This window comes from Lutra lutra, chromosome 1 (assembly GCF_902655055.1).
Source record: "Lutra lutra chromosome 1, mLutLut1.2, whole genome shotgun sequence".
Classification (NCBI taxonomy): Eukaryota; Metazoa; Chordata; class Mammalia; order Carnivora; family Mustelidae; genus Lutra; species Lutra lutra.
The window spans coordinates 218900595-218923431 of NC_062278.1; the positions used below are offsets into that span (position 1 = coordinate 218900595).

The 22837-nt window shown below is 55.3% G+C and overlaps 2 protein-coding genes and 1 long non-coding RNA gene across 8 annotated transcripts; 2 read left to right on the plus strand and 1 right to left on the minus strand.

Moving 5' to 3' along the window:
* Nucleotides 1-1688: 1688 nt before the first annotated feature.
* Nucleotides 1689-13117, plus strand: SLC25A23 (solute carrier family 25 member 23). Of its 3 annotated transcripts, XM_047709348.1 has the most exons (11): nucleotides 1691-2021; nucleotides 3150-3276; nucleotides 3861-3948; nucleotides 4252-4363; nucleotides 5408-5566; nucleotides 5654-5806; nucleotides 5977-6084; nucleotides 7056-7223; nucleotides 10024-10174; nucleotides 11157-11337; nucleotides 11719-13117. In XM_047709348.1, the coding sequence occupies exons 1-11, from the start codon at nucleotides 1866-1868 to the stop codon at nucleotides 11855-11857; spliced, it is 1542 nt and encodes a 513-aa protein (XP_047565304.1). In that variant the 5' UTR covers nucleotides 1691-1865; the 3' UTR covers nucleotides 11858-13117. The 3 variants fall into 3 exon arrangements, with proteins under 3 accessions (XP_047565305.1, XP_047565306.1, XP_047565304.1); XM_047709349.1 differs by lacking the exon at nucleotides 7056-7223 and having other exon boundaries at nucleotides 1689-2021; XM_047709350.1 differs by lacking the exon at nucleotides 7056-7223 and having other exon boundaries at nucleotides 1690-2021; nucleotides 11157-13117.
* A 3398-nt stretch (nucleotides 13118-16515) lies between these two features.
* On the plus strand, nucleotides 16516-22253 carry SLC25A41 (solute carrier family 25 member 41). 3 transcript variants are annotated; one of them, XM_047709356.1, is made up of 7 exons: nucleotides 16516-16814; nucleotides 17009-17164; nucleotides 17637-17789; nucleotides 17967-18074; nucleotides 20662-20829; nucleotides 20912-21059; nucleotides 21815-22253. In XM_047709356.1, the coding sequence occupies exons 1-7, from the start codon at nucleotides 16614-16616 to the stop codon at nucleotides 21985-21987; spliced, it is 1107 nt and encodes a 368-aa protein (XP_047565312.1). In that variant the 5' UTR covers nucleotides 16516-16613; the 3' UTR covers nucleotides 21988-22253. The 3 variants fall into 3 exon arrangements, with proteins under 3 accessions (XP_047565312.1, XP_047565313.1, XP_047565314.1); XM_047709357.1 differs by having other exon boundaries at nucleotides 21935-22253; XM_047709358.1 differs by lacking the exon at nucleotides 17637-17789.
* LOC125088512 (uncharacterized) lies at nucleotides 17137-20665 on the minus strand. 2 transcript variants are annotated; one of them, XR_007123733.1, is made up of 3 exons: nucleotides 19796-20665; nucleotides 17875-18086; nucleotides 17137-17714 (listed from the first exon to the last, which is right to left on the minus strand). It is a non-coding gene; the product is annotated as an uncharacterized LOC125088512 (long non-coding RNA). The 2 variants fall into 2 exon arrangements; XR_007123734.1 differs by having other exon boundaries at nucleotides 17137-17754.
* Nucleotides 22254-22837: the final 584 nt, after the last annotated feature.

The window sequence follows — 22837 nt, forward strand, 5'->3', positions numbered from 1 at the left end:
TGGGGGGGCAGGTGGAGGTGAGCTGTATAATGCATTCCTGGGTGGATTTCTTTTGAGAAACGTACCTGTGAGATGAAGGATATAGCCTCGTATGAAGAACCTCTGCAGGGAATTTAGATCAAATTAAAAAAAAAAAAAAAGAACTGAGAATGTCTGCATGAGGCACATTCATTTTGCAGCCCATGGGAGCTTCACGGGGGTTGGGGGGCAGCAGGACAGAGGCTCATGTGTGTGGAGGCCCACCTCTCAGGGACGTGTCTGTGAGAAAACACCTATTTGGGACATTTCTCTGGGAAAACATCTGTATTCCCCATGTTGGGGGCGGCTGCAAGGACCATCTATGAAGAAAACATCTGTGAGGGGACCTCCAAGAGGACACTCTGACCTTTGGACATCAGGCCCTCTCTAAGAGGCCGTTGGTCTGGGGCTCACAGGTGTGTCTGAGCACACCTGTCTGGGCAAAAGTAAGCTTGCCCTCATGGCTGTGCTTTTCAATAAAGGACGGTGATAGTAAGACCTCCACCCCCCTGGGAACTCTAGGGTGAAGAGCAATGGTTAAAGGGAAATGAATCACTTTTAGAGTATAGCGCGATGGGTCTGGTTAATTCCAGGTCTGTTTAAATCCCCGCTTTGCCACTCACTGGGCATGTGGCCTGGGTAGAGCAGTTTAACCTTCTGTTTCCTCTTCTGTGAAGTGGGAAAACCAGTCCCACCCACCTTATAAGTTTTTGGCGAGGATGATTCGAGGCGTGAGTAAAAGGCCTGGACTGTGCAATGCCGTGAATCAATGTTAGTTATTATTATTTTTCGCCAAGTGGTCTGGCCGCCCCTCCTCCTAATGGTGACTCGAGAAACTGCGCCCGAAAGCAGTGGGAGGGACTTTCGGCAGGTGCAGCGAGCGCCGCAGGCTGGTGGCCCGCCTCCAGTGCTCGGCTTCCCGGTCCTCATCCGCACTCGCGCCTGGGACACTGAGATGCCTGGGACACTGAGATCCCCAGGTTGGTCTGGAGAGAACAGTCGGCACGGCGACCGAATCCGGCCGCGGCCTCTTTAAGACTGCCCAGCACGCCTGAAGCGGCGGGGGCCCGAGGCAGCAGGGTACCGGCGCGGAAGCCCCGCCCACGTGGGGTGGGCGGGCGCAGCTCGGGCAGCTCTGGCCAATAGAAAACCGACTTTGCAGCCGCGCCGCATGTTGATCTTGCGTTTCCCCGTCTGAGTGCGACTGAAAAGGAAGGCTCGCGGGCGGGATGTTTCAGGGCGCAAGCAGCGCTTCTTGATTTTCTGTTTCTGTGGCCGAGTGGGGAATGTGAAAAGAGCGCGCGGGCGGATGGAGGGCTGGGTGGCGTAGGGTTGGTTCTTGAGTATGTCTGGGGAAAAAGAGAACCTTAGTGCCTAAAGAGGAATAGTAGGGGAAGGAGGTCAAATGGAAACGGATTACGAAACCAAATCTGAAAACTCTCGACTGCGCCCCCTTGGACAGAGGGTAAACTGAGGCACGCAAGGCGGAACTCTGAGAGCAGAATTGAGACCACTGATCTCTCTAGCCCCTCTCCCCAGAATGAACCCTGGTGCTTCCCGTGCACTACCAGAGCATCACCCGGCATTCCGCCCCACACCCGCAGCTCCGCCTCCGGCCCCCTCCCCCCGAGCGGATCGGGGGAGGAGACGCAAGTTCTGGCTCGGGCGGCAACCGCTAGCAGTCGCCGCCTCCTGCAAGTGCCAGAGCCGGGCGGGCGGCTCGGAGGCTGCGGTGGCAGTGGCCGCGGAGCCGGCCCTGCGGGGCCCCGGGGGGGAGGGGGAGCCGCGAAGCCCCCGCCGAGGCCGCCACCGCAGGGCCTCCCCTCCCTCCCCCCCGGGAGGGCGCCATGCGGGGGGGCCCGAGCGATGCGGAGCGGCGGCAGCGCTGGGGTCGCCTCTTCGAGGAGCTGGATAGTAACAAGGATGGCCGCGTGGACGTGCGCGAGTTGCGCCAGGGACTGGCCCGGCTGGGCGGGGGCAACCCGGACCGCGACACCCAACAGGTACCCCCGCCGGGACCCCAGCCTGGCGCGCGGCGCTCCGGCCCCGCCGGCGCCGGTAACCCGAGCCCCTGAATGGAGCGCTGCAGCGGCCAGCGACTGCCTGTGGCTGCGCTCCAGTGCGGGTGCCCAGCCTGGGCATCTCTCTCTCCTTCCCCTTGCCCTGCGTGTCTGGGCCTAACGGGCTCTCCCAAGACAGAGCCACGGAGGCCCCAGGCCTGCAGTTCAGCTGCCAACACCCGGTCCCCACCCCCTTCGCCGGTGTCTCGAGGGTGGGGGATGTCTTGCCCGCTAAAGGAGCGGGTCCGCTCTCCTGCCCACTACCCGGGACACACCCTCCTCTGAACTCTTTGCCCATCCAAGACATACCCTGCTCCCCGCCTCAGGAGACACACCCTTTCCCATCCTCCCTCCGCTCCTCTGGGCACCCACTGCCCTCCCAGCCAGCTGCCCCAGCCTCTCTGTGTTTACATTTCCCTGGCGGCCCTTTCCCGGGCCTGGCTTAATGCCCCAGGCTACCCCAGCCCAGAGCCCAATCCCGACCGAGGCCACCCTCAGCAGGGGATGTAGCAAAGCGGGAGCCCTCCTCTAGGCCTGTGCAGGTCTCCTTTACACCTCTAGCTCCAGATGCCACTGGAGTGTCTCTGCAGCACCCTGAGACCTCCAGGACAACCTCCAGAGGCCCGTTGGGTGCTTAGCTTGGAACTCTCATTGCCCCCATGTTGCCCAGAGCTGTCCGTAACAGGAGCTCCTGAAACTGCCATATGGACGGGGTTTTTTTGTTTTGTTTTGTTTTGTTTTTTTAAGAAGCAGCTGGGAGGACAGGCTTTCAGAGACAAGAGCCCAAGGCTACCTACCACCTCCCAGTTCTGTAACCTTGAAAAAGTTACTCGACCTTGGAGAGCCTCAGTTTGCTTGCCAGGAAAACTGGACAACTGCTTTCCATCTCGCAGACCTACTGTGGCCTTGGGCATTTTGCTGAGAAGTGAGCTGGCAGATGGCGGGGGGTGACTTCCCCTGCTCCTGTCCTTTAGGTGCTGGTGGCTCTGAGTTCCTGGACCCTAAACTTGTCATGCCCCCTGCAGATGGGTAGCGGCCTCCTGGAGCTCCTTGTCCCTTCCCCCCTGCCAGGGCATCTCCCCCGAGGGTGACACTGACCCAGGTGGTGGGCTGGACCTGGAGGAGTTTTCCCGCTACCTACAGGAGCGGGAACAGCGTCTGCTGCTTCTCTTCCACAGTCTGGACCGGAATCAGGATGGTAAGGCCCAGGGAGAGGCTGCGGGGGCCCTGGAGACACCAATGGGGTTAGAACTGGCAGCGCTAGGAGGAGGGGGGAGGGCCACGTCTCCCTGATGACTCACAGGCTATTTTGGGAGCTCTCCTCACCCCCCAGCTAGGTGGTTGGGCCCGTGGGCCCATCCCACCTACTTTTCCCTTCTGGGATGCGACCCCTATTATTACCCTGAAGTTTCTAAGGGACAGAGATGCCCCATATTGTTTCTGGATTCCCTATGAGGCATAGACACTCCCCCATAGTCTCTTCTGGGTCCCTAATATTGCCTCTCAATTCCCTATGGCATCAAGATCCCCATAATTATCCCTGGATTCATTTTTTCATTCATTCACGGAACAGAGGAAACCACCCCCCCAACATTGCCCAGTCCCACCTCTCTGATGCCACTGGGTCAGTGACACACCCCCACACCCACCACCAACACAGCTGCAAATCTCATCCTGGGTTCCTGGATCCCCTGGTCTTCCTAGCCCATCCCCATTCTGAGCTGCACTGCACCTGGGCTCCGGGGTCCCCTCACACACACCCTTTTCTGGCCCCCTCCCCAGGTCATATTGATGTATCTGAGATCCAGCAGAGTTTCCAGGCCCTAGGCATTTCCATCTCGCTGGAGCAAGCCGAGAAAATTCTGCACAGGTGAATAGGTGGGGGTCCCTAATCCCAGGTAACTCGGGTCCCCGGGACCCCTTGGCCACCTTGAGTCTCTAGGCCCCAGACCCAATCCCAGGGCAGGTGGAGCTAAGAGGTGGGCTTGGGAGTCAGGCAAATCCTGGGCAGGATGCTTCACTTCTCGGAGCAAGCCTCAGTTTTCCCCTTTGTAAAATGATGTGCTCTCAGCACACAGGACGTCAGTCTCCCCCAGACCAACTGAACCTCATTCCAGCACCCGCTGCCCAGCCCCAGAACTGATTCTGTCCCCACCTTGCCCTACACCCCCAGCATGGACCGTGACGGCACGATGACCATCGACTGGCAGGAATGGCGCGACCACTTCCTGTTGCATTCGCTGGAGAATGTGGAGGATGTGGTCTATTTCTGGAAGCATTCTACGGTGAGGTGGGGACTGCTTTCCTAGCGTGGTGGCTGGGCCCTGCTCTGGTTTCCCCGGGCATGGAGGGGGCTGGGTCAGGAGTCTTGAGAAGGAAGAAGCACTGGGAACAGCCAAGGGAGGAGACTCTAGTCCTCTCTTCCTCTGAGTGGGGCTCAGGACACTGAGGACCCACTGGGGGAGGTCTCTGATCTGGCTGGAGCCCTTCAGACCCGACTTCGGGGTGCCAGGGGCAGACTTGGGAGGTAGGAGCACAGGGAAGGAGGAGCTCACCAGATGGGGCACCCAGCCTCCAGCCTCCACCCATAGCTCCCCTTCTGCAGGCTTCTTTTTGCCTTGGTAAATGGTCTGCTGCTGAAGGGACTCATTAGAAATCCACCTTCTTTGGAAGATCCAAGGAGATCCACTGGAAGTTAGGGGAGAAGGTGCTCTAAATCCCCCGCTTCTGGGTGGGAATTTCTGAATAATGCTTCCAGTGGGATCTGATGGCATCCGGAAGGGAATTCACCTATGGGATCTGCCAAGATCCTCCTGGGAGATCCAGACATTCCCACCCTGGGAATCCATGAGTGACTTGGTTGGGAGGTCTATAGGTAGATCCTAGGGGAGGGATGATCCCTGGGGGCAGCTTCCCTGTGGGATCTGCGGGGGTCCTGGGAGGGATCCACTGGCCTCCTAATGTGGCAGGTCCCTGGTAGGATCTTGTGTGACCCTGGAGGGATCTTCTGCAGGAGATCCTTGGGTACAATCCTTCAGAGTTCTGATCGGCTCTGGAAGGGATCTTTATATGGTAGATGCTTGAGTAGGCTTCTTTGGGATTTGGCAGAGGTGCCCAGGAGGGATACTGGGATCCTACATGGGAGTCAGGTTGGATGTTTTGCTGGGACCTGGTGGGGTCCCAAGAGGGATCTCCTGGGCTTCCAAGTGAGACTGATGGGTGGACGCTCTGGGTGTCCTGGGATTCATGAGGGAGACACTCTCGTGTAGGGCTGAAGCCCATCTCCCTGCCCCTATGATGATGTGACACCCCAGTCCCTGCATCCTCAGGTCTTGGACATTGGTGAGTGCCTGACTGTCCCTGATGAGTTTTCAGAGCAGGAGAAGCTGACTGGCATGTGGTGGAAGCAGCTGGTGGCGGGTGCGGTGGCAGGGGCTGTGTCGCGGACAGGCACGGCCCCTCTGGATCGCCTCAAGGTCTTCATGCAGGTGAGGGGCCCTGGAAAGATCCACTCCCTCTCCCAGGCCTTGGCCCCGGAAGGGGACCCCCAAAGCTACCTTATCTTCCCCATGCAGGTCCACGCCTCCAAGACCAACAAGTTAGACATCCTGGGGGGTCTCAAAAGCATGATCCAAGAGGGGGGCATGCGTTCCCTGTGGCGTGGCAATGGGATTAACGTGCTCAAGATTGCACCTGAGTCGGCGATCAAGTTTATGGCCTATGAGCAGGTGGGGGCAGGTGTGGGAGATGTGAGCTGGCCGTGAGGGCTGGTAAGATTGGCTTGGGGGTGCATGGGGGGTTGTCTGCAGGACCCCAGGAGTGGGCATCTGCTCCCCTGGGAGGTGTCCCCAGCAGGGGGACCTGAGGTCCTGCCCACCTCTGTGTCACCCACTTTCAGATCAAGAGGGCCATTCGGGGGCAGCAGGAGACACTGCACGTGCAGGAGCGCTTTGTGGCTGGCTCCCTGGCTGGCGCCACAGCCCAAACCATCATTTACCCCTTGGAGGTGAGAAGGGGGGGACTCTGGCCGGGGCCACATTGCAGGGTGGGGGGCTTGCGATAACCATGTCACTCCATGCTGTGATGGGCATTTGGGATTGCAACTTTGCCTCTCCCTGACTTGGACTGTGACTCCTTAGAGAAATGCTGTCTCATGTGTAGTCTCTGTGGGCATTGCAATTTGAAATGTGACTTCTGGGGATGGCGGTACTGATCCTAATGATTTAGGCAGCTACTGTGGGGGCCAGCTGTTTACAGACATGCCTCTTCTAAGGATATGGATTTCCAGGCTATTTGTTCCCAGGGGAATCATTTCAGGTTTCAGGTTGTGCAGTGTGTCGGGATTCCGATGGAAAACTCAAATCACATAGATGAAGTCTGAGGTAAGCAGTTCAGGACCGGTATGGTGGCTTCCAAGTGTTAGAGACCAAGGTTCCTGCCCTCTATCTTGTTCTAGCACTTCAGAATACAGCACCCACCTCATGGACCAAAATGGCTGTGTGTGCTCCAGTCATCACATCCCTATTCCAGTCAATAAGGAAGAATAGACGAAGGAAGGAACACCTCCCTGCCTTTAAAGATACTTTCTGAGAGTCACACATACCTGTTCTCCTGCTGTTTCATTGGCCAAGACTTAGTCACCTGGTCATATATCTAGGGAAAATGAGAAACGTAGTCTTTATTTTGAGGGGCTGGGTCCTTGCTGAAAATTACAGTTTCTATCATTAAGGGCGGGGGGGGGGGAAGGGAACAAGATATTGAGAGACAGCGGTGGCCACCATATGCAACTCTGAGAGATGTAACCATTTCTAGGTATAGAGATTTGGGGATGGCAGAAGATTCTAGAGAAAGTGGTGTGTTAAATTCAGTTGCTGTCAGGGTAGAGCCTCCTGGGAGCAGCTGTTCTGAGGTGTCTTCACTCCTGGGTGTGGTGTTTCTGGAAGCACTTTGCCCAGGGATAACCGGGGTCCTCCCCAGGTGCTGAAGACGCGGCTGACTTTGCGCCGGACGGGCCAGTACAAGGGGCTGCTGGACTGTGCAAGGCAGATCCTGGAGCGGGAGGGGCCCCGCGCCCTGTACCGCGGCTACCTGCCCAACGTGCTCGGCATCATCCCGTACGCTGGCATCGACCTGGCCGTCTATGAGGTCTGTGGGCGGCCCACGCCTCCCTCCTTTTCTCTCCCCTCTGGGATTTGCCCACAGGATGCCCCTTCCCCCTAGGGCTGACTCAGTGAATGGCCATAGCTGGGATGGAGAAGCGCCACGGGCCTTGGGATTCTGGGGAACCCCTTTGGCTCTCTGCCTCCCCGACTTTTCACCTTTATCGTTGCGTGAATTCTTTCTACTTCCGTGGACAGTTCAGCCTTGCTGGGCCTCAGGCCTGGACAAGGTCAGGGCCTACCATAGCTCACACAATCGTGGGAGAAAGCGAACGTGAGCTTCAGAAATGCCTGTCTCCCCAGAGCACGTACTGGACCTAGCCGATGTCTTCTTCAGGGACTGCCCATTTCCTAGAAACCACACTCCGTGGCCACCATCTGTGATCAAGAGAGGCAGGAGTGGGGCTGGGACCAGAGTGGGGGGTGGGGAGGGCGTGATGTCTCTTCCATGGGTCTTGACTTTTCTCTTCTCCTGGTGGGATCACCAGGTTCTTCCAAGTAGCACAGCCCCACATGTCCCCAGGCATCCCCCAAAGTCTCTGTGTCCAGGAGAGAGCTAGCTTCGCAGGCCAGGGACCAGTGCAGTCGCCAAGGGCCCCGTCCTCACAGGGCCCGGCTCTTGGTTTGATGCCCTGCTGTTGCGATCTTGAAATCCCTAATCGTTTTTGGACGAGGGACCCTGCACATTTTTATTTCACGCCGGGCCTCGCCTCCAACACTGCACACCTGCCATCCATCCCTGACTTGCCCATCTGCCAGCATCCAGGCAGCCCCACGAGACAAGGCCACCACTCGTTCATTCACTCACTCACTCAGCAACGATTTACTGAGCGTCCCAAGGTACTGGGAAGCGTTACATAAAAATGCAGTCCTCGCTCTCCTGGGGCACCCACTCCAATGAGCAAGGAACTCAGTTCTCGGGCCAACAAGTAGTTTCAGATCCTGCTAAGTTCTCAGAAGAGGATAAAACAGGATGTGTAATTGAAAGTAACAGTGGGCAGGAGGGCGTCGAGGCAGGCCTCTGAGAGGCAGTGAGCGAGGGCGTGTAAACCAGGCAGAGGGGGCCAGGAGCGCAGGAACCGGAGTCAGCAGGAAGTTGGTGATGTGGCTGGTTTTTTCAGGGCGCAAGACGCAGCCACTGGGGTGCTGAGCGCAGAAATTAGACGTAACTTTGCTTGATCCATTCTTCACCCAAAAAGGGAGCTGGGAGGTCTAAGTGGTTTGAGACACCCTATGCCCTCTTGGAGCTTCAAAACCTTTGTTAGTCCCTTAAAGGCTCTGAGAAGTCTGCAGAAAAGTGATTTCACTGGTTTTTTGTTTTGTTTTGTTTTGGGGGGGGGGGTTTGTCGTGCTTTTTTTTTTTTTTTTTTTGCCCAGTGATGACATACCTATGCATTCATTAGAACTTCTTTTCAACAACTCTTAAACACTCGCTCAACATCTCTTTGGCAAATCCTGCTCCAAAGAAGGCTATTAAAATCACAAAGGCAGTAACGGCAAACGCTTGCTTCCCAGGCACCCACTCCTTGCCCAGCCTGGACTTCACTGATCTATCCCAGCCCTGAGTCCCTCTCCACACACTTCAGGGCAGCAATTACCAAGGGGTTAGAAGTGACATAGGACATGAAACCTCAGAGCCATCCCAGCCCTAGAGCTAGAAAGAAGATCCTCCCCGAGAGGCTTCATAAGGGGCTGGCTGCCCGAAAAGCCACACACACCACTCCAGGTTTGGTGTTAGGACTCCATCGTATCTTTTGCGGGGATGCCCTCGTCGAACCCTTAAGGGCATGTTATCAAGCAAGCTAACATGTGGGCAGGTGGAGATCAATCCTGCTCCCAGTGGGGGGCGCTCATGCACTCTGGAGGCAGCAGAGAACACGCCCCACCAGGGACACTAGGGAGCCGGGGCATTGATACACCAAGACAGCTGTCCGATCCTTGCTGCTGAGGACAGGGGGGTGCTCGTTTCCCAGCACTTCCTGCCCATTCCTGGGTGCTCAGAGCAGTGTCACCTGGGTCCAGCAGGAGTCCTCGGGCAGAACTGTGGCTGCTGGCAGTTGGGAGTCCGCCAATGTGAGTGGAATGGGATGCAGACGGCGCGTCCACACTGGAGAGCCTGTTAGCTTCCTATGGCTGCTATAATGAATGGCCACAACCTTAGGGGTTTAAAAGAGCACACGTTCACTATCCCATAGTGTTGAAAGCCAGAGGTCCGAGATGGGGCTCACCGGGCTACGATGAAGATGTTGACAGGGTTGCCTTTCTTCTGGAGGCTGCAGGGCAGACACTGTTGCCTCGTCTGTCCCCTTCTCTAGCAGCTGCCCATTTTCCTTGGCCTGTGGGCCCGTCGTCCATCTTCAGAGCCAACTCCACAGTGTCTTCCAACCTGTCCCCCACCTCTGCTTCTACTATCCCCTCTCCTCTCTTATGAGGAGGCTTATGATGACCTTGGACCTACCTGATATTCTAGGATTGTGCCCCATCTCAAGGTCCTTAACTTAATCGCATCGGCAAAGTCCTTTTTGCTATGTGAGGTACCATATTCCAGCTTCCAGGGACAAGGGCACGGACAGTGGGCGTGGGGGGCGTCATCACATATACCATAGAAGGTTGAGGTGGGGCCTGAGTGACAGGACACAGGTATCGTGTTGTGGGACACTCAGCACGTCCTGGCCATCGGGGAGGGGGCAGAGGCCAGTGAGCAGGGCCTCCAAAGCCAGGGTTGTGCATGGCGTTACCCAATTCCAATCCAACCCACACTCCACTCCCTTCTTCGCCCCCACTAGACCCTGAAGAACCGGTGGCTCCAGCAGTATAGCCACGACTCGGCCGACCCAGGCATCCTCGTGCTCCTGGCCTGTGGCACCATCTCCAGCACCTGTGGCCAGATAGCCAGCTACCCCCTGGCCCTGGTCCGGACCCGCATGCAGGCCCAAGGTGAGGCCTGGGCGGGAGGCTGGGGCAGGGAAGAGCATCACCTCTCGGGCCCCACCTCCCCATCCCCAGCTCCTCCTCCTGGCTAGGGAGGGTCCCCGGCTGGGATCCTCCTGGATTTGGATGGCCTTCACTAAAGTCCCTACCTTTCTCTGGGCCTCAGTGTACCCATCTGTGACCCTGGAACAGGCACCCTTTGCCTGCTCTGAGCGAGGAGAACAGATGAGGGAGTACTGGGAGAGAGCCTTTAACAAGCTTAGCTGGGAGGGCTGCTAACTGGAGCTACGTTTGCAAGGCTGGGTTACACTGATGGAAGGGGAGGGAGGATCTGGGTAAGAAGGGGCGGGACCAGGCTGGTTATGGGTTTATTGTTTTCCTCTGTAGGGTTCTCCCCCCCAACACACACATACACACTCCTGAATCAGTTTCTGGAGTTTCCTTGGGAATTTTAGCATTTGTGTTCCGTGAGTTTCTCCGGGGCTGTATTAGTGCATAAACCTGGGTTCTCGCTCTCCAAGAGCTCACAGGCTGAAGAGGAAGCAAGGTGCTGAATAATCATTCCATGATTCAGTATGGATTTAGGGTTGAATGAAGGAGAATAGGAAGAGCCAGACTTAGACTGGGGTGCCAAGGAGGCCCCTCAAAGAGCTTGCTTTGGCATGAAGGTTGGAAGGTAGAGAGGGGGGAGCTGGGAGAAGAGGCTGGGAAATGAGCTCCAGGCAGAGGAACTGTCTGTCCCCTCTCCCACCACACACATACATGCACCTTCTCTGTTTCTAATTGTCCCCAAACTTGGGCCCTCAGAAGCAGGGTGAAAGGTGAGCAGCCATTTCCAGAGCCAGGAGAACTCCTGACTCTGAGTAGGTCCTGCTGTTGAGCTAATCCTCCTCTCTCGTGCTGTAACGGCCACAGGCCCAGCCCTGGGGAGTAGGAGGGGGAAGTGAGAGGGGCCGCTTGGCCTCACCTGGCCTCCCCACCCCCCCAGCCTCCATCGAGGGTGCCCCCCAGCTCTCCATGCTGGGTCTGCTCCGTCACATCCTGTCCCAGGAGGGCGTGTGGGGCCTCTACCGGGGCATTGCCCCCAACTTCATGAAGGTTATCCCGGCTGTGAGCATCTCCTATGTGGTCTACGAGAACATGAAGCAGGCCCTGGGGGTCACGTCCAGGTGAGGGACCCAGAGCCTGACCCACCCCAGATCCCTCACCTCAATCATGACATCCCCCACACCCCAGGCACTGGAGACTGATGGCCCAGCCAGTGGATCCCAGGGCTCCCCACACTAAATCACAGGATCCCCCACTTTATCCACTGGGTCCTGCACCCCTGTATCGCAGCTACTGAGCCCACACACACAAGGGGTTCTGGACCTCCATGACTTAACCACGGGATCCCCCACAACCTGACTAATGGACCCTGACAGCCCAACTACAGAAGCGCACATCACCATACCCAAACAGCCACCCCCGAGCCCCTGTAGGCCCCAGATCCAGCACTGGGTCCTAGATCCCCAGACCCACTGGCGGATCCCAGATCCCCATGCTTCCAGCCCTGGATCTCCAAGCTCGGCCACTGGATTCTGGATATCAAGAAGCCTCAGCCTCCGGATCCTGACAATGCAATGCCTAGATCCCGGGGCCCCCGCTACTGGATCCCAGATCCCCTCACCCCAACTACTGGATTCCTGAATTCCTTTACCTTGACACTGAGTCCCGGATCCCTCTGCTTGACTACTGGATTCCCTACATTTCAACCACTACACCCTCAACCCCCAACCACCGGATCTTGGATTCCCAAGCCCTGACCGGCTGGATCCTGGCTCCTAAATCCACAATGTGAGCCCAACGGCTGAGCGAGTGGGTCCTGGTGACTGCGGCTGTTGGACCCCCAAACCCCTTCACCACAGGCACTGGATGCTGAAACCTCACCCATAGGAGGCAGACCCCCCCACACCCTTCCAAGCACTGGATCCCAGCCCCTTAACCCCTGGATTCTGACCAGAATCCTCCCAGGCACTGGATCCTGAATGCTCAGACTCCAAGTCTGGATAGATCCCAATAAGCCAATGACAGCTTCCTGGATCCCCCGTGCCCCTGTCCCAGACACACCCCAGAGCCCAGGGTCCCATGCCACAAAGCCCAGGGTCTAAGGGGCCTGTTGGAAGCCTAGGTCCTGGCCTCCTGCTTTCAGAAGACCCATGGGACCTGTCCAAAGTCCTGACATGACTAGAAGCCAGCAGCCAGGGAAGGAGATGCCCCCTCCCATGTCCTAGGCAGAGGCTGGACATGCCTGCCACCCACCCAGCATGGCTGTACCTCCGGTCCCCGTTGCAAAACTGCCCCCCACCCCTGACAACGCACTGCGGTGTCTTCCATTCCCTTCCCACCTTTAGGCTGATGATAACCTCCCATCGCTGTCTCTTGGGGGCTGTCAAGGGGACAATCTGAGGCCGGGGACACATTATGGGGACTCCCCCAAACACATCCCAGCACTGCCAGCCTCTACCCGGGCTTCAGGGTTGGGAGCCAGGAGCAAGCCTACATAGACTAGCCTTCCAGGGAGCCAAGCATCCAGTTATGCAAAACAAACAAGCCAAATCCCCCAAACTCACTCCAGGTCTATTTTTCTACCAGAGAGGAGCAGACATTCCTCCCCCTCAGATAACTCAAGCCCCCCGCACTGCCCCCCCAGGACCCTGTACATTCTGCACTTTATAGTTGGGTTTTGAGTGTAGCATAATTGGGGGACCCCTCCTGTCCCTCCTCCCAAGTCCTTGGGGAACCCCAGGAAAGGACTACAAAAGAGCAACTGGGTTGTTTGGGGAGGCTGGAGGACCCCCCCTTATGGCTTCCACCCACCCCACCCCCACCTACACCATGTCCCACCTCCTTGCCTGCGTGTGTTATTTCAAAGGAAAAGAACAAAAGGAATACACTTTCTAAGCTCTTTCCTTGTGGTTTTTCCTGAAAGGGGGTGGGTCAACGTGGGACCACCTCAAACTACCCCCCAGGGAAGGGACATGGGCCAGCCTCTGCCGCACACAGCTGCGGGAGAACAGGAAATGACTTCCTCAGTTTCCATAGCTGTGAACGGGGGGGCAGGGAAAAACCCACCTTCATGCGCCCTTTTTATGTTTCCCAGGGCCGCTGTAACAAATTACCACAAACTGGGGGCTTAAAATGGCACAGTTTTTAGATTGATACGTTTTTTTATTGTGGTAAACCAGACAGCACATAAAATACACCATCTTAACCATCTCTAAGCGGCACGAAGCACAATCACATTGTCTTGGAACCACCCCCACCCTCCGTCTCCAGAACTTTCCATCTCCCCAAACGGAGACTCTGTCCCCACGAAGCATGGACTCCCCACCCCCGTCCCAGCCCGGGCTCCCACTGTCTCCTCTCTGTCTGTGTGGACGGGACTCCTCTAGGCCCTCCTGGGAGTGGGGTCCTGCAGGATGGGTCCTTCTGGGTCTGGCTCCTCTCGCTGGACCCAGTGTCCCTGGGGGTCCCTCCACGTCATGGCAGGTATCAGGATGCCCTCCCTTTTTAAGGCTGAATAATATTCTAGGGTGTGGATGGATCATATTTTGTTTATTCATTTACCCATGGAGGGACACTTGGCTTGCTTCCACCTTTGGCTATGGTGAAAAAAAAAACAACAGGAATTTATTGTCTGCCAGTTCCCAAGGCTAGAAGTCTGAAATCAAAGTGTCAGTGGGGCTATGGTCCCTCTGAAGATTCTGGGGGAGGATCTTTCCTGCCTCTTCTGGCTTCTGGTAGTCACGGACACTCGGCAATCCTCAGCCTGTAGACCCAATTGGTCCGATTTCTGCCTGTCTTCAAATGACCAAACTTTCTCCTTTTACCATCTTGTTTGTGTTTTAAGCTGTTACATTTGGGGTAATTTGTTACACAGCAACAGCTAACTGATACGCACACAGAGATATGATTTTCCACCCACTCGAAGATGGACTCAAGCCTTGCTAACTATTTTGTATTTTTACTTCCTTTAAATTATGTCCTGAGGATCGTTTTCCCGGAAGCGGGATTGCTGGGTCAAAGGGTATGACGATTTCAGCGTCTCGCCACCAGAGAAATCATCTGTGATACACACAGCTACCAACGAGGAATTAGCATTCCTATTTTGACTGCGGTCATACCAGCATGGAGTGTTACCGCTTTGATTTTATTTAATGAGGCCAGTCAACAACTATTTTCCGGTCCACCTTCTTACATCCCGTTCCACCGTTGGGGCCTTGGGAACTGATGTGTGCTGTAATACCACACAGACCACTTTTCTCTTTTGGAGTCTCCCCACCCACAAAATAGGGGACGTTATCACTGACATCTTTTTTTTTTAAGATTTTATTTATTTATTTGACAGAGAGATCACAAGCAGGCAGAGAGGCAGGCAGAGAGAGAGGAGGAAACCGGCTCCCTGCTGAGCAGAGAGCCTGATGCGGGGCTCGATCCCAGGACTCTGAGATCATGACCTGAGCCGAAGGCAGCGGCCCAACCCACTGAGCCACCCAGGCGCCCCTATCACTGACATCTTTAAAGAGATAAGAACATATTTATTGAGCAAGTACTCAATACGTTGACTCTGTGCTGAGCCCTTTGCCGTGTTATCTCCTTTCCTTACTCATCTATTTACCGGACCCCTGCTTTGTGCCAGACCCGGTTTTGTGCAACACACAACAATCACTGCCCTCAAAGACCCCACATTCCAGTGCGGAGAGACAAACAATGAGTAACACACATGAGTGAACGTGTAGCTGGGTAGGAAGCAAAGGTGCTATGAATAAAAATAAAATGGGGAAGCAGAGTTTACATCTCAAATAGAGTGGTCAGAGGAAGCACCAGGGAGAGGGGGATAGTTGCATGAAGATTTAAGGACAGTGAGGGAGGGAGCCATGGTGATGTCCAGGAAAACAGCATTCTAAGCAGAGGGAACAGCCAGTGCAAAGGTTCTGGGGCAGCACTGTGCCTGGCGTGTTGGAGGAACAGGGAGGGGGCCTGTGTGGCTGGAGCAGAATGGGCAAGGAGGAGGAAGGGAGGAGGGAAGGGCAGGAAGGGGACCGGGGAGGTCATGCAGGGTCTTGTGGGCAAAAGGGAGGACTTGTGCTTCTACCCCAGGGAGATGGGAACCCTGGAGGGCTGTGGGTAGAGGAGGGCAGGACTGGACTGAGGTGCTCACGGGTGCCCTCTGGTGGTTATTGTGGGGAGTACAGACCAGATGCAAGAGTGGGCGAGACCAGATGCAAGAGTGGGCGGGCCCAGAGTGGAGTCAGCTGCCCTGGTCCAGGTAATCCATCATGGGGCTGGACCAGGGTGGAGGCCATGGACATGGTGAGCAGCAGCCAGATTCCGGGTATATGTTAAAAGTTAAGCCAGGATTTGATAACAGAATGTGGGCATAAGAGAAAGAGAAGAATCATGAATGACATCAAGATTTTTGAACAAAACCACATAGAGGACAGACACGCTCTCCATGAAGACTCATTGCAACCTCTTGACACGATGTGGTACAGTTTATCATCACTTCCAGTTAACACATGGGGAAACTGAAGCTCAGAGAGGTAGAGCGATTACCCCAAGGTCACACAGCAGGAGTTGTCCTAGATGGGATTGAAACCCAGGTTGCCTCCAAAGCTATGCTTGTCTCACCTTGGAAACCAACTGGGTCTCTCCCTCTCAGAGCCCCAGAACCTTCCCGTTCTCCCTCACTTCTATCTCCCATTGCCACGACAACAACACACAGTGCATTTGTTTCCTATGGCTGCTGTAACAAATGACCACAAACATGGTGGCTTCAAACACCACAAATGTACTATTCCAGAGGTCAGAAGCCTGACCCAGATCTCACTGGGATAAAATCAAGCTCCTTCTGGAGGCTCCAGGAGAACCTGCTTCCTGGCCTTTTCCACCCTCGAGGGTCTGCCTGCCTGCATTCCACGGCTCGTGGTTCCCTCCTCCATCTGCAAAGCCAGCAATGGGTTACGAGTCTTTCTCATGTTGAATCCTTTTGATGCTGACAGTCCTGCTTCCCTCTTCACCGTTTAAGGACTCATGAGATTAGACTGGGCCCACGCAATGAGTCCATAATACTCTCCCCATCTCCCATCAGCTGGTTAGTGACCTTAAATCCTTGGGCAAATTGTGCTCGCTTCGGCAGCACATATACTAAAATCCTTGGGCAAATTTACTTTCCCCTTTGCCACGTAACATGGCCAGTCCACGGTTTTAGAGGGATCTGGATATGGACATTTTGTAGGGGACACTCTTGTTCTGCCCACCACATCCAGTGAGGTCACAAGGGCCTCTGTGACGTCATTGTGCCCCGGTACCCAAATTTACAAGCTGGCTCTCCCACATGGTTGCTGGATTGGCAAATCTGTCACCAGGGATTTGAACCGGGTTTCCTGACCCTCCGGCTCCCATGGGAGATCAGCCTGAGGAAGCTCAGAAGCCTTGCTTGAGTGTCCAGACCCTGTTTAAGAGGGTCAAGGCCTTGCTCACCAAAGCCCCACCTCCGACCCTGCCCCCACCCCCCTCCCGGAATCCAGGCTGTACACATGTGTACGGGTATGTGTTTGGGCACGTGTGTGAAAATGACCTGGAGCATCTCCCATCACAGCAGGTGAGTCTGAGTACAGCAGGTCAGCCGGCACCTCCAGCCCCCTCTGCATGACCCACGCCCCTCCAAGCAGACCTGGCTTTCCACCTTGAAGCAGTGGGGGCCAGGGTGGGCCTTCACCAGGAGGGGCTTCTGGAAGTTCAGGGAAGGAGCTCCAACCTGGCTGAGTACGGGTGGGAGCTGGGTCTGCCTTGCAGGTGCTGGACACAGGAGAGCAGCTGATGGTTCCCATGGATGTCCTCCAAGTGGATAACGAGGGCGCCCTGTGGAAGTTTCTGCTCTCAGGGGCCATGGCTGGGGCGGTATCCCGCACAGGCACGGCCCCTCTGGACCGAGCCAAGGTGTATATGCAGGTGCGCGGGGAACCCAGCACTGGAGCCTTTGGGGTGGGGCTGGACGGAGGCAGAGCTGATGGGGTTCAGGATGGGGGGGAGGGTGGGGCTGGGATGTGGGTTGGAGTCAGGAGGAGGCTGAATGGAGACAAGGGTGGGGGCTGGAGTTGAGGATAACGCTGGAGCCAATGGGGTTGAAGGAGGAGCCGAGAGAAGGCAGGAGGGACAGGGTGGGGCGGGGGATAAGGGAATTGGGGATAGGGTCTTTGGATGGCTTTGAAGGCAAACTAGAACAGGTAAGGAGAGGAAGACGAGGACGGAGATGGGCACGTGGGTCTGTGTGGGTTACAGTGCTGTGAGGCCAGCTGGGGAGGGAGCAGGAGGAGGAATGGGGTTGGGTGGCTAGGGACAGGACGGGGTTGAGCTCCAGGCTGGGATGGAGGCGATCCGGGTGGGAGGCTCCTCACAAGGCCAGTGGCCTCCCGTTCCCTAGGTCTACTCCTCCAAGACTAACTTCATGAACCTGCTGGGGGGGCTCCGAAGCATGGTCCAGGAAGGGGGCTTCCGCTCCCTGTGGCGGGGCAATGGCATCAACGTCCTCAAGATTGCCCCTGAGTACGCCATCAAGTTCTCCGTCTTTGAACAGGTGGGCGGGGGGCAGCCCACTTTGCCCAGCCCCTGCCCTTCAGCCCAAACCTCTCCTAGATCTCCTTGCAAGCCCAGATCCTTACCCAAGACACGCTTTCACGCTCTGGCCCCAGACCCAGGGTGGTTTTCAGCTAGGAAGGTTAGAAGTTCTCTCTGGTCCTCTCCCCCGCTCTAGTGTAAGAATTACTTCTGCGGAGTGCACGGGTCCCCACCCTTTCAGGAACGTCTCCTTGCTGGCTCCCTAGCTGTGGCGACCTCCCAGACACTCATCAACCCCATGGAGGTAAGAGAACACCTGCCCCATGGAAGATGAAACAAGGTGAAAATTAGCTACCAGCTGCTACCGCTTCCTCCTCCTTCCCCTCCTCTCCTCCTTCACGTGAGGTGTGTGTCCCACTTGTATTCCAGATGGCTCCCAGGTTATCTCAACACCTATGTATCGGATGGGTCCTGTTCTTTTCCTCAATGAGCCAAGATGCAACCGGTATAATTTACTAAATTCCTGTGCATATTTGAGAGTATTTTTGGCCTTTCTCTTCTTACTCTGCTATGTCTGTCCAAGCACTAGTGTCTCCCCCTCCCCCCTTTTTTCTTGCAGGGGATAACAATTAGATTTTTTGTACAGCAGTTTTAGATTTACAGAAAAACCAAGCAGGAAGTTTTTGTACAGCAGTTTTAGATTTACAGAAAAGCTGAGCAGGAAGTACAGGAGTTCTTATATACCTCTCCCCACGTATACAGTTTCTGCTATTAACGTCTTGCATGGGGGAGGGGGCGTTTGTTGCAACTGATGAGCCAATATGGATACATTATTATTAAAGCCCGTAGTTGCCATTCTTGGATTTGTACAGATGTATATGGACACGTACTCACCATTAGGGTGTCATACAGAGTAGTTTCACTGCCCTAAAAATCCTGAGTTCTGGGACGCCTGGGTGGCTCAGTTGGTTGGACGACTGTCTTCGGCTCAGGTCATGATCCCGGGGTTCCAGGATCGAGTCCCACATCGGGCTCCCAGCTCCATGGGGAGTCTGCTTCTCCCTCTGACCTTCTCCTCGCTCATGCTCTCTCTCACTGTCTCTCTCTCAAATAAATAAATAAATAAAATCTTTAAAAAAAAAATCCTGAGTTCTGCCTACTCACCCTTTTTTTTTTTTAAGATTTTATTTATTTATTTATTTGACACACACAGAGAGAGATCACAAGTAGGCAGAGAGGCAGGCAGAGAGAGAGGGGGAAGCAGGCTCCCTGCCGAGCAGAGAGCTCGATGTGGCTGGATCCCAGGGCCCTGGGATCATGACCTGAGCCAAAGACAGAGGCTTTAACCCACTGCGCCACCAGGCGCCCCCCTACTCACCTCTTCTTGCTTCTCCTGAGTCCCTGACAACCCCAGACTGTTTCATCCAACGCAGGGCTGGAACTCATGACCCTGCGAGCAAGAGTCACAAACTCTTCTGACTGAGCCAGCTGGGCGCCTCTACAGTTTTATCATCTTTAATTTTTCAGGCTTGATCTTACGCTTTCTCATCCCCCATCCCTGCTCTTTATCGGTTTTCCGGGTTACTCCCCCCTGTGGTTTCCCATATAAACTTTAGAAGTAACTTGTCTAGTTCAGAAAAAGTCACCTATTGTTTTTTTTTTTTTTTTTTTTCTGGGATGGTATTTGATTTATAAAGAAGCTTAGAGGTGCCTGCCATCTATATGAGGCTGGGTCTGGTGTCCAAGATCATTTCCATGGGTTCGAGTCTCCTTTTATTGACTTTAATGGTCTTTTTAAAGTTGTTGTTTTTTTCCCTTATAATTCTTGCCCTTGACCAGTTAAATTTCGTCTTATAGTGTATTTGTTCTATTGCTGTGTAACAAATTGCCAGACTCAGTAGCTTAAAATGATACAGGTTTATTATCTCCTTTGTCTGTGGGTCATGCCTGGGCACTGGCTAGTCAGGTCCTCTGCTCAGGGTTTCATCAGGCCAAAATCAAGGTGTTGGCTGGGCTACAGTGAACCTGAGGCCTGGGTCCTCTGCCAAGTTCCTTGGTTGCTGGCAGGATTCAGTTTCTTATGGTTGTAGGACTGAGGTTCTCAGCTCCTGGAGGCCATGTACTGTCCCTACCAGGTGGTCCTCTCCACAACAGTCTGCTCATTTAAGACCAACTGAAGGGTGTCCTGGATGCTCCCCATCACTCTGATTTCTTCTGTCTCTGGCAACAGACTCATTTAAAAGGATCGCCTGATTTGGTCAGGCCCACCTAGGACAATCGGTCTTGCTTCACTTAAAATCAAGCGCTTCAGGACCTCCAATACATCTGCACAATCCCTTCACCTTCGTCATGTAACTTGACGAGGGGAGTGACACCCCATCATAGTCACAGGCCTAGCACACTCTCAAGGTCAGGGGGCAGGCATTATATGAAGCACACATATCTGGTGGGAAACCTGGGGGCCACCTCAGAATTCTGCCTATCGAACTTGGTGTTTGGTCTTACAGGCAACTGTAGAGCTGCCAATATTTTGATGTTGGGGGTATTTCATACAAATTATGTCTGGCTTCTCTTGGAAAATTGGCAAACCTGGCCACCTAGGGTCTGCACCCCCCATGGCATTATATCTGGTGTCCGCCGGGTATAGGCTGTGACTCCGCTCAGTCCATGCCACTTCCCTTATCCTCTTGCCTCTGTCAGCACCGGGGCTTCTGAATCCTGGGTGGAGGGCACGCACAGGCGAAGGGATCGCGTGGCTCTGGGTTCGAACCTCCACTCTCTGGACTCCTCAGCTTCCGCTTCCTCAGCTGGAGGACAGAAACGCCGGCTGCCGCTGAGGGCCGATGAGAGCTTTCCATAGGATGAACCCCCTCCCTCTTCACCCTTCCCAGGTGCTGAAGACACGGCTGACCTTGCGCCGGACGGGCCAGTACAAGGGGCTGCTGGACTGTGCGAGGCAGATCCTGGAGCGGGAGGGGCCCCGCGCCCTGTACCGCGGCTACCTGCCCAACGTGCTTGGCATCATCCCATACGCCTGCGCGGACCTGGCCGTCTATGAGGTACGGGTCCCACAGAGGGGTGCTGGGGCTGGTGTGGACGTAGGCCGGCAGTGAGTGTCCTGCTGACCCCCTTCTCTTGCAGATGCTCAGGTGTTTCTGGTTGAAGTCAGGAAGGGACATGGAGGATCCCAGTGGCCTGGTCAGTTTGTCATCGGTGACACTGTCCACGACCTGTGGCCAAATGGCCAGTTACCCGCTGACGCTGGTGCGCACCCGGATGCAGGCCCAAGGTCAGAAGAGCCCCAGTGGCCACCGTGCGTGCCCCTCCCCTCAGCCTTGACTCTGAACTTTCTCATCCCCCAAAACTGACTCCCAAAGTCTCCACATCTGATCCTGGCCACCTGTGCTGAGCTCTAAACTCACCAAGACTCACCCCCAAATATGACCCCAGCCCCCAAATTAACCCTACAAACCAGTGAAATGAACATCTCCCAACTGACTATAAATGCCCCCCAAATGCGACTCAGGCCCCCACACCATACTTCAAGACACAGATTCCCCAAATGCTCTCCCAACTTCTCCAAAACAGACCCACCCTGTATTCCTAAAATTCCTAAATTTGGTAAAACCAACGTTTAGGCCTCCCAGTGTCATAACCATTTCCCCCACAAAGTTGGATACTCCCCAAATGGACTCTTAGCCCCTAAACCAATCCACAAACACCCAAACAAGTCCTTGGCCCACTACCCGAATCTTGAAGATATCCCCAAACCACCCCTTAGCACACTCCTCAAATCTCTAGCAGATCTTCGAAGTTCCCTCCCAAATAAGTGTGAAAGCTTTCTAAGATGTTCCCGAAAACAAATCCTGAAAACTCTTGCCTGGGTTGATCTCACTCTCCCCCAGACTGACCGATTTCCTCTAAAAGTCTTCCAAGCTCCTTCCCAACTGGGTCCTGGCTTCACCCAACCCCCCAACATTCCAGCCTCCCCAGGTGGCCAGATCATCTCTGCGAGAAGCCCTGAGCTTGCCCCTGTTCCCACAGACACTGTGGAGGGCTCGAACCCCACCATGTGCGGAGTCTTTCGGCGGATCCTGGCCCAGCAGGGTTGGCCAGGGCTGTACCGAGGCGTGACTCCCACTTTACTGAAGGTGTTGCCAGCAGGTGGCATCAGCTACGTGGTGTATGAAGCCATGAAGAAAACCCTGGGTGTATAGGCGATGGCGAGTTGACACACTCTGGGCAGAAATGGACAGGAAGATCCAGGGTCTCCTGGCCCAAATAGCCCTCCAGGCTCAGGCCCAGGGGGCAGTTTGTCCGGAGAAGCAGTCTGGGGGCCTGGCTGGAAGATCCCTGGGGATCCTTCTCAAGGGTGCGGCCAGGGACTAGTCTGGACTCCAGGTTGGCTCGTTGTGGCTTGTCCTGGCTTCAGGGTGAAACGGTGGACATGGAGACAATCGGAAATAAAGAGACAGTTTCAGCCAGGTGTGTCTGGGATACCTGCGTCCAGGAGGGGAGCTGGGTATCTGGTATCTCCGGGTCTAGACTAGAAATCCCTGGTTTCAGGAGGTGAGCTGGGGACTCGGAACACTCTGGGTCCAAGAGGGAGCTGGGCACTTTGGATACCTGGGTCCCAGGAGTGGAAGCTGGGTACCTGGGAGCCCTGGGTCTCGGAAAGAGGCCTGGATATCTTGGGCCCCTTGGACCTCAGTAGGAATTGTAAACCCGCCTAACGCCAGGGTTCAGGAGAGAAACTGAGGGCCTAGGATCGGAGCTTGGAGCTCCTATCTCCAGACCTTATGTGGAGAGGACGTGGGGTGTTATTAGGGTCCTAGGAGAGAACCCGCGGCCCTAGACGCTTGAATTCTGGAGGGGAACTAGTTCCATGAGGCCTGGAAGAGAAGCGGGGGCTCTAGAACCCTGGGTGGAGAAGACAGGCGGTACACGGGATCTCTGGGTTCCCTCCTGCCCTTGGGCCACCCCCTCCCGGAAGCACCCGATCTCCAAGGCCTCGAGCAGGCCATGTGTTCGGTCTACCCAACCAGGCTCCTGGGGCGCTAACCCAGA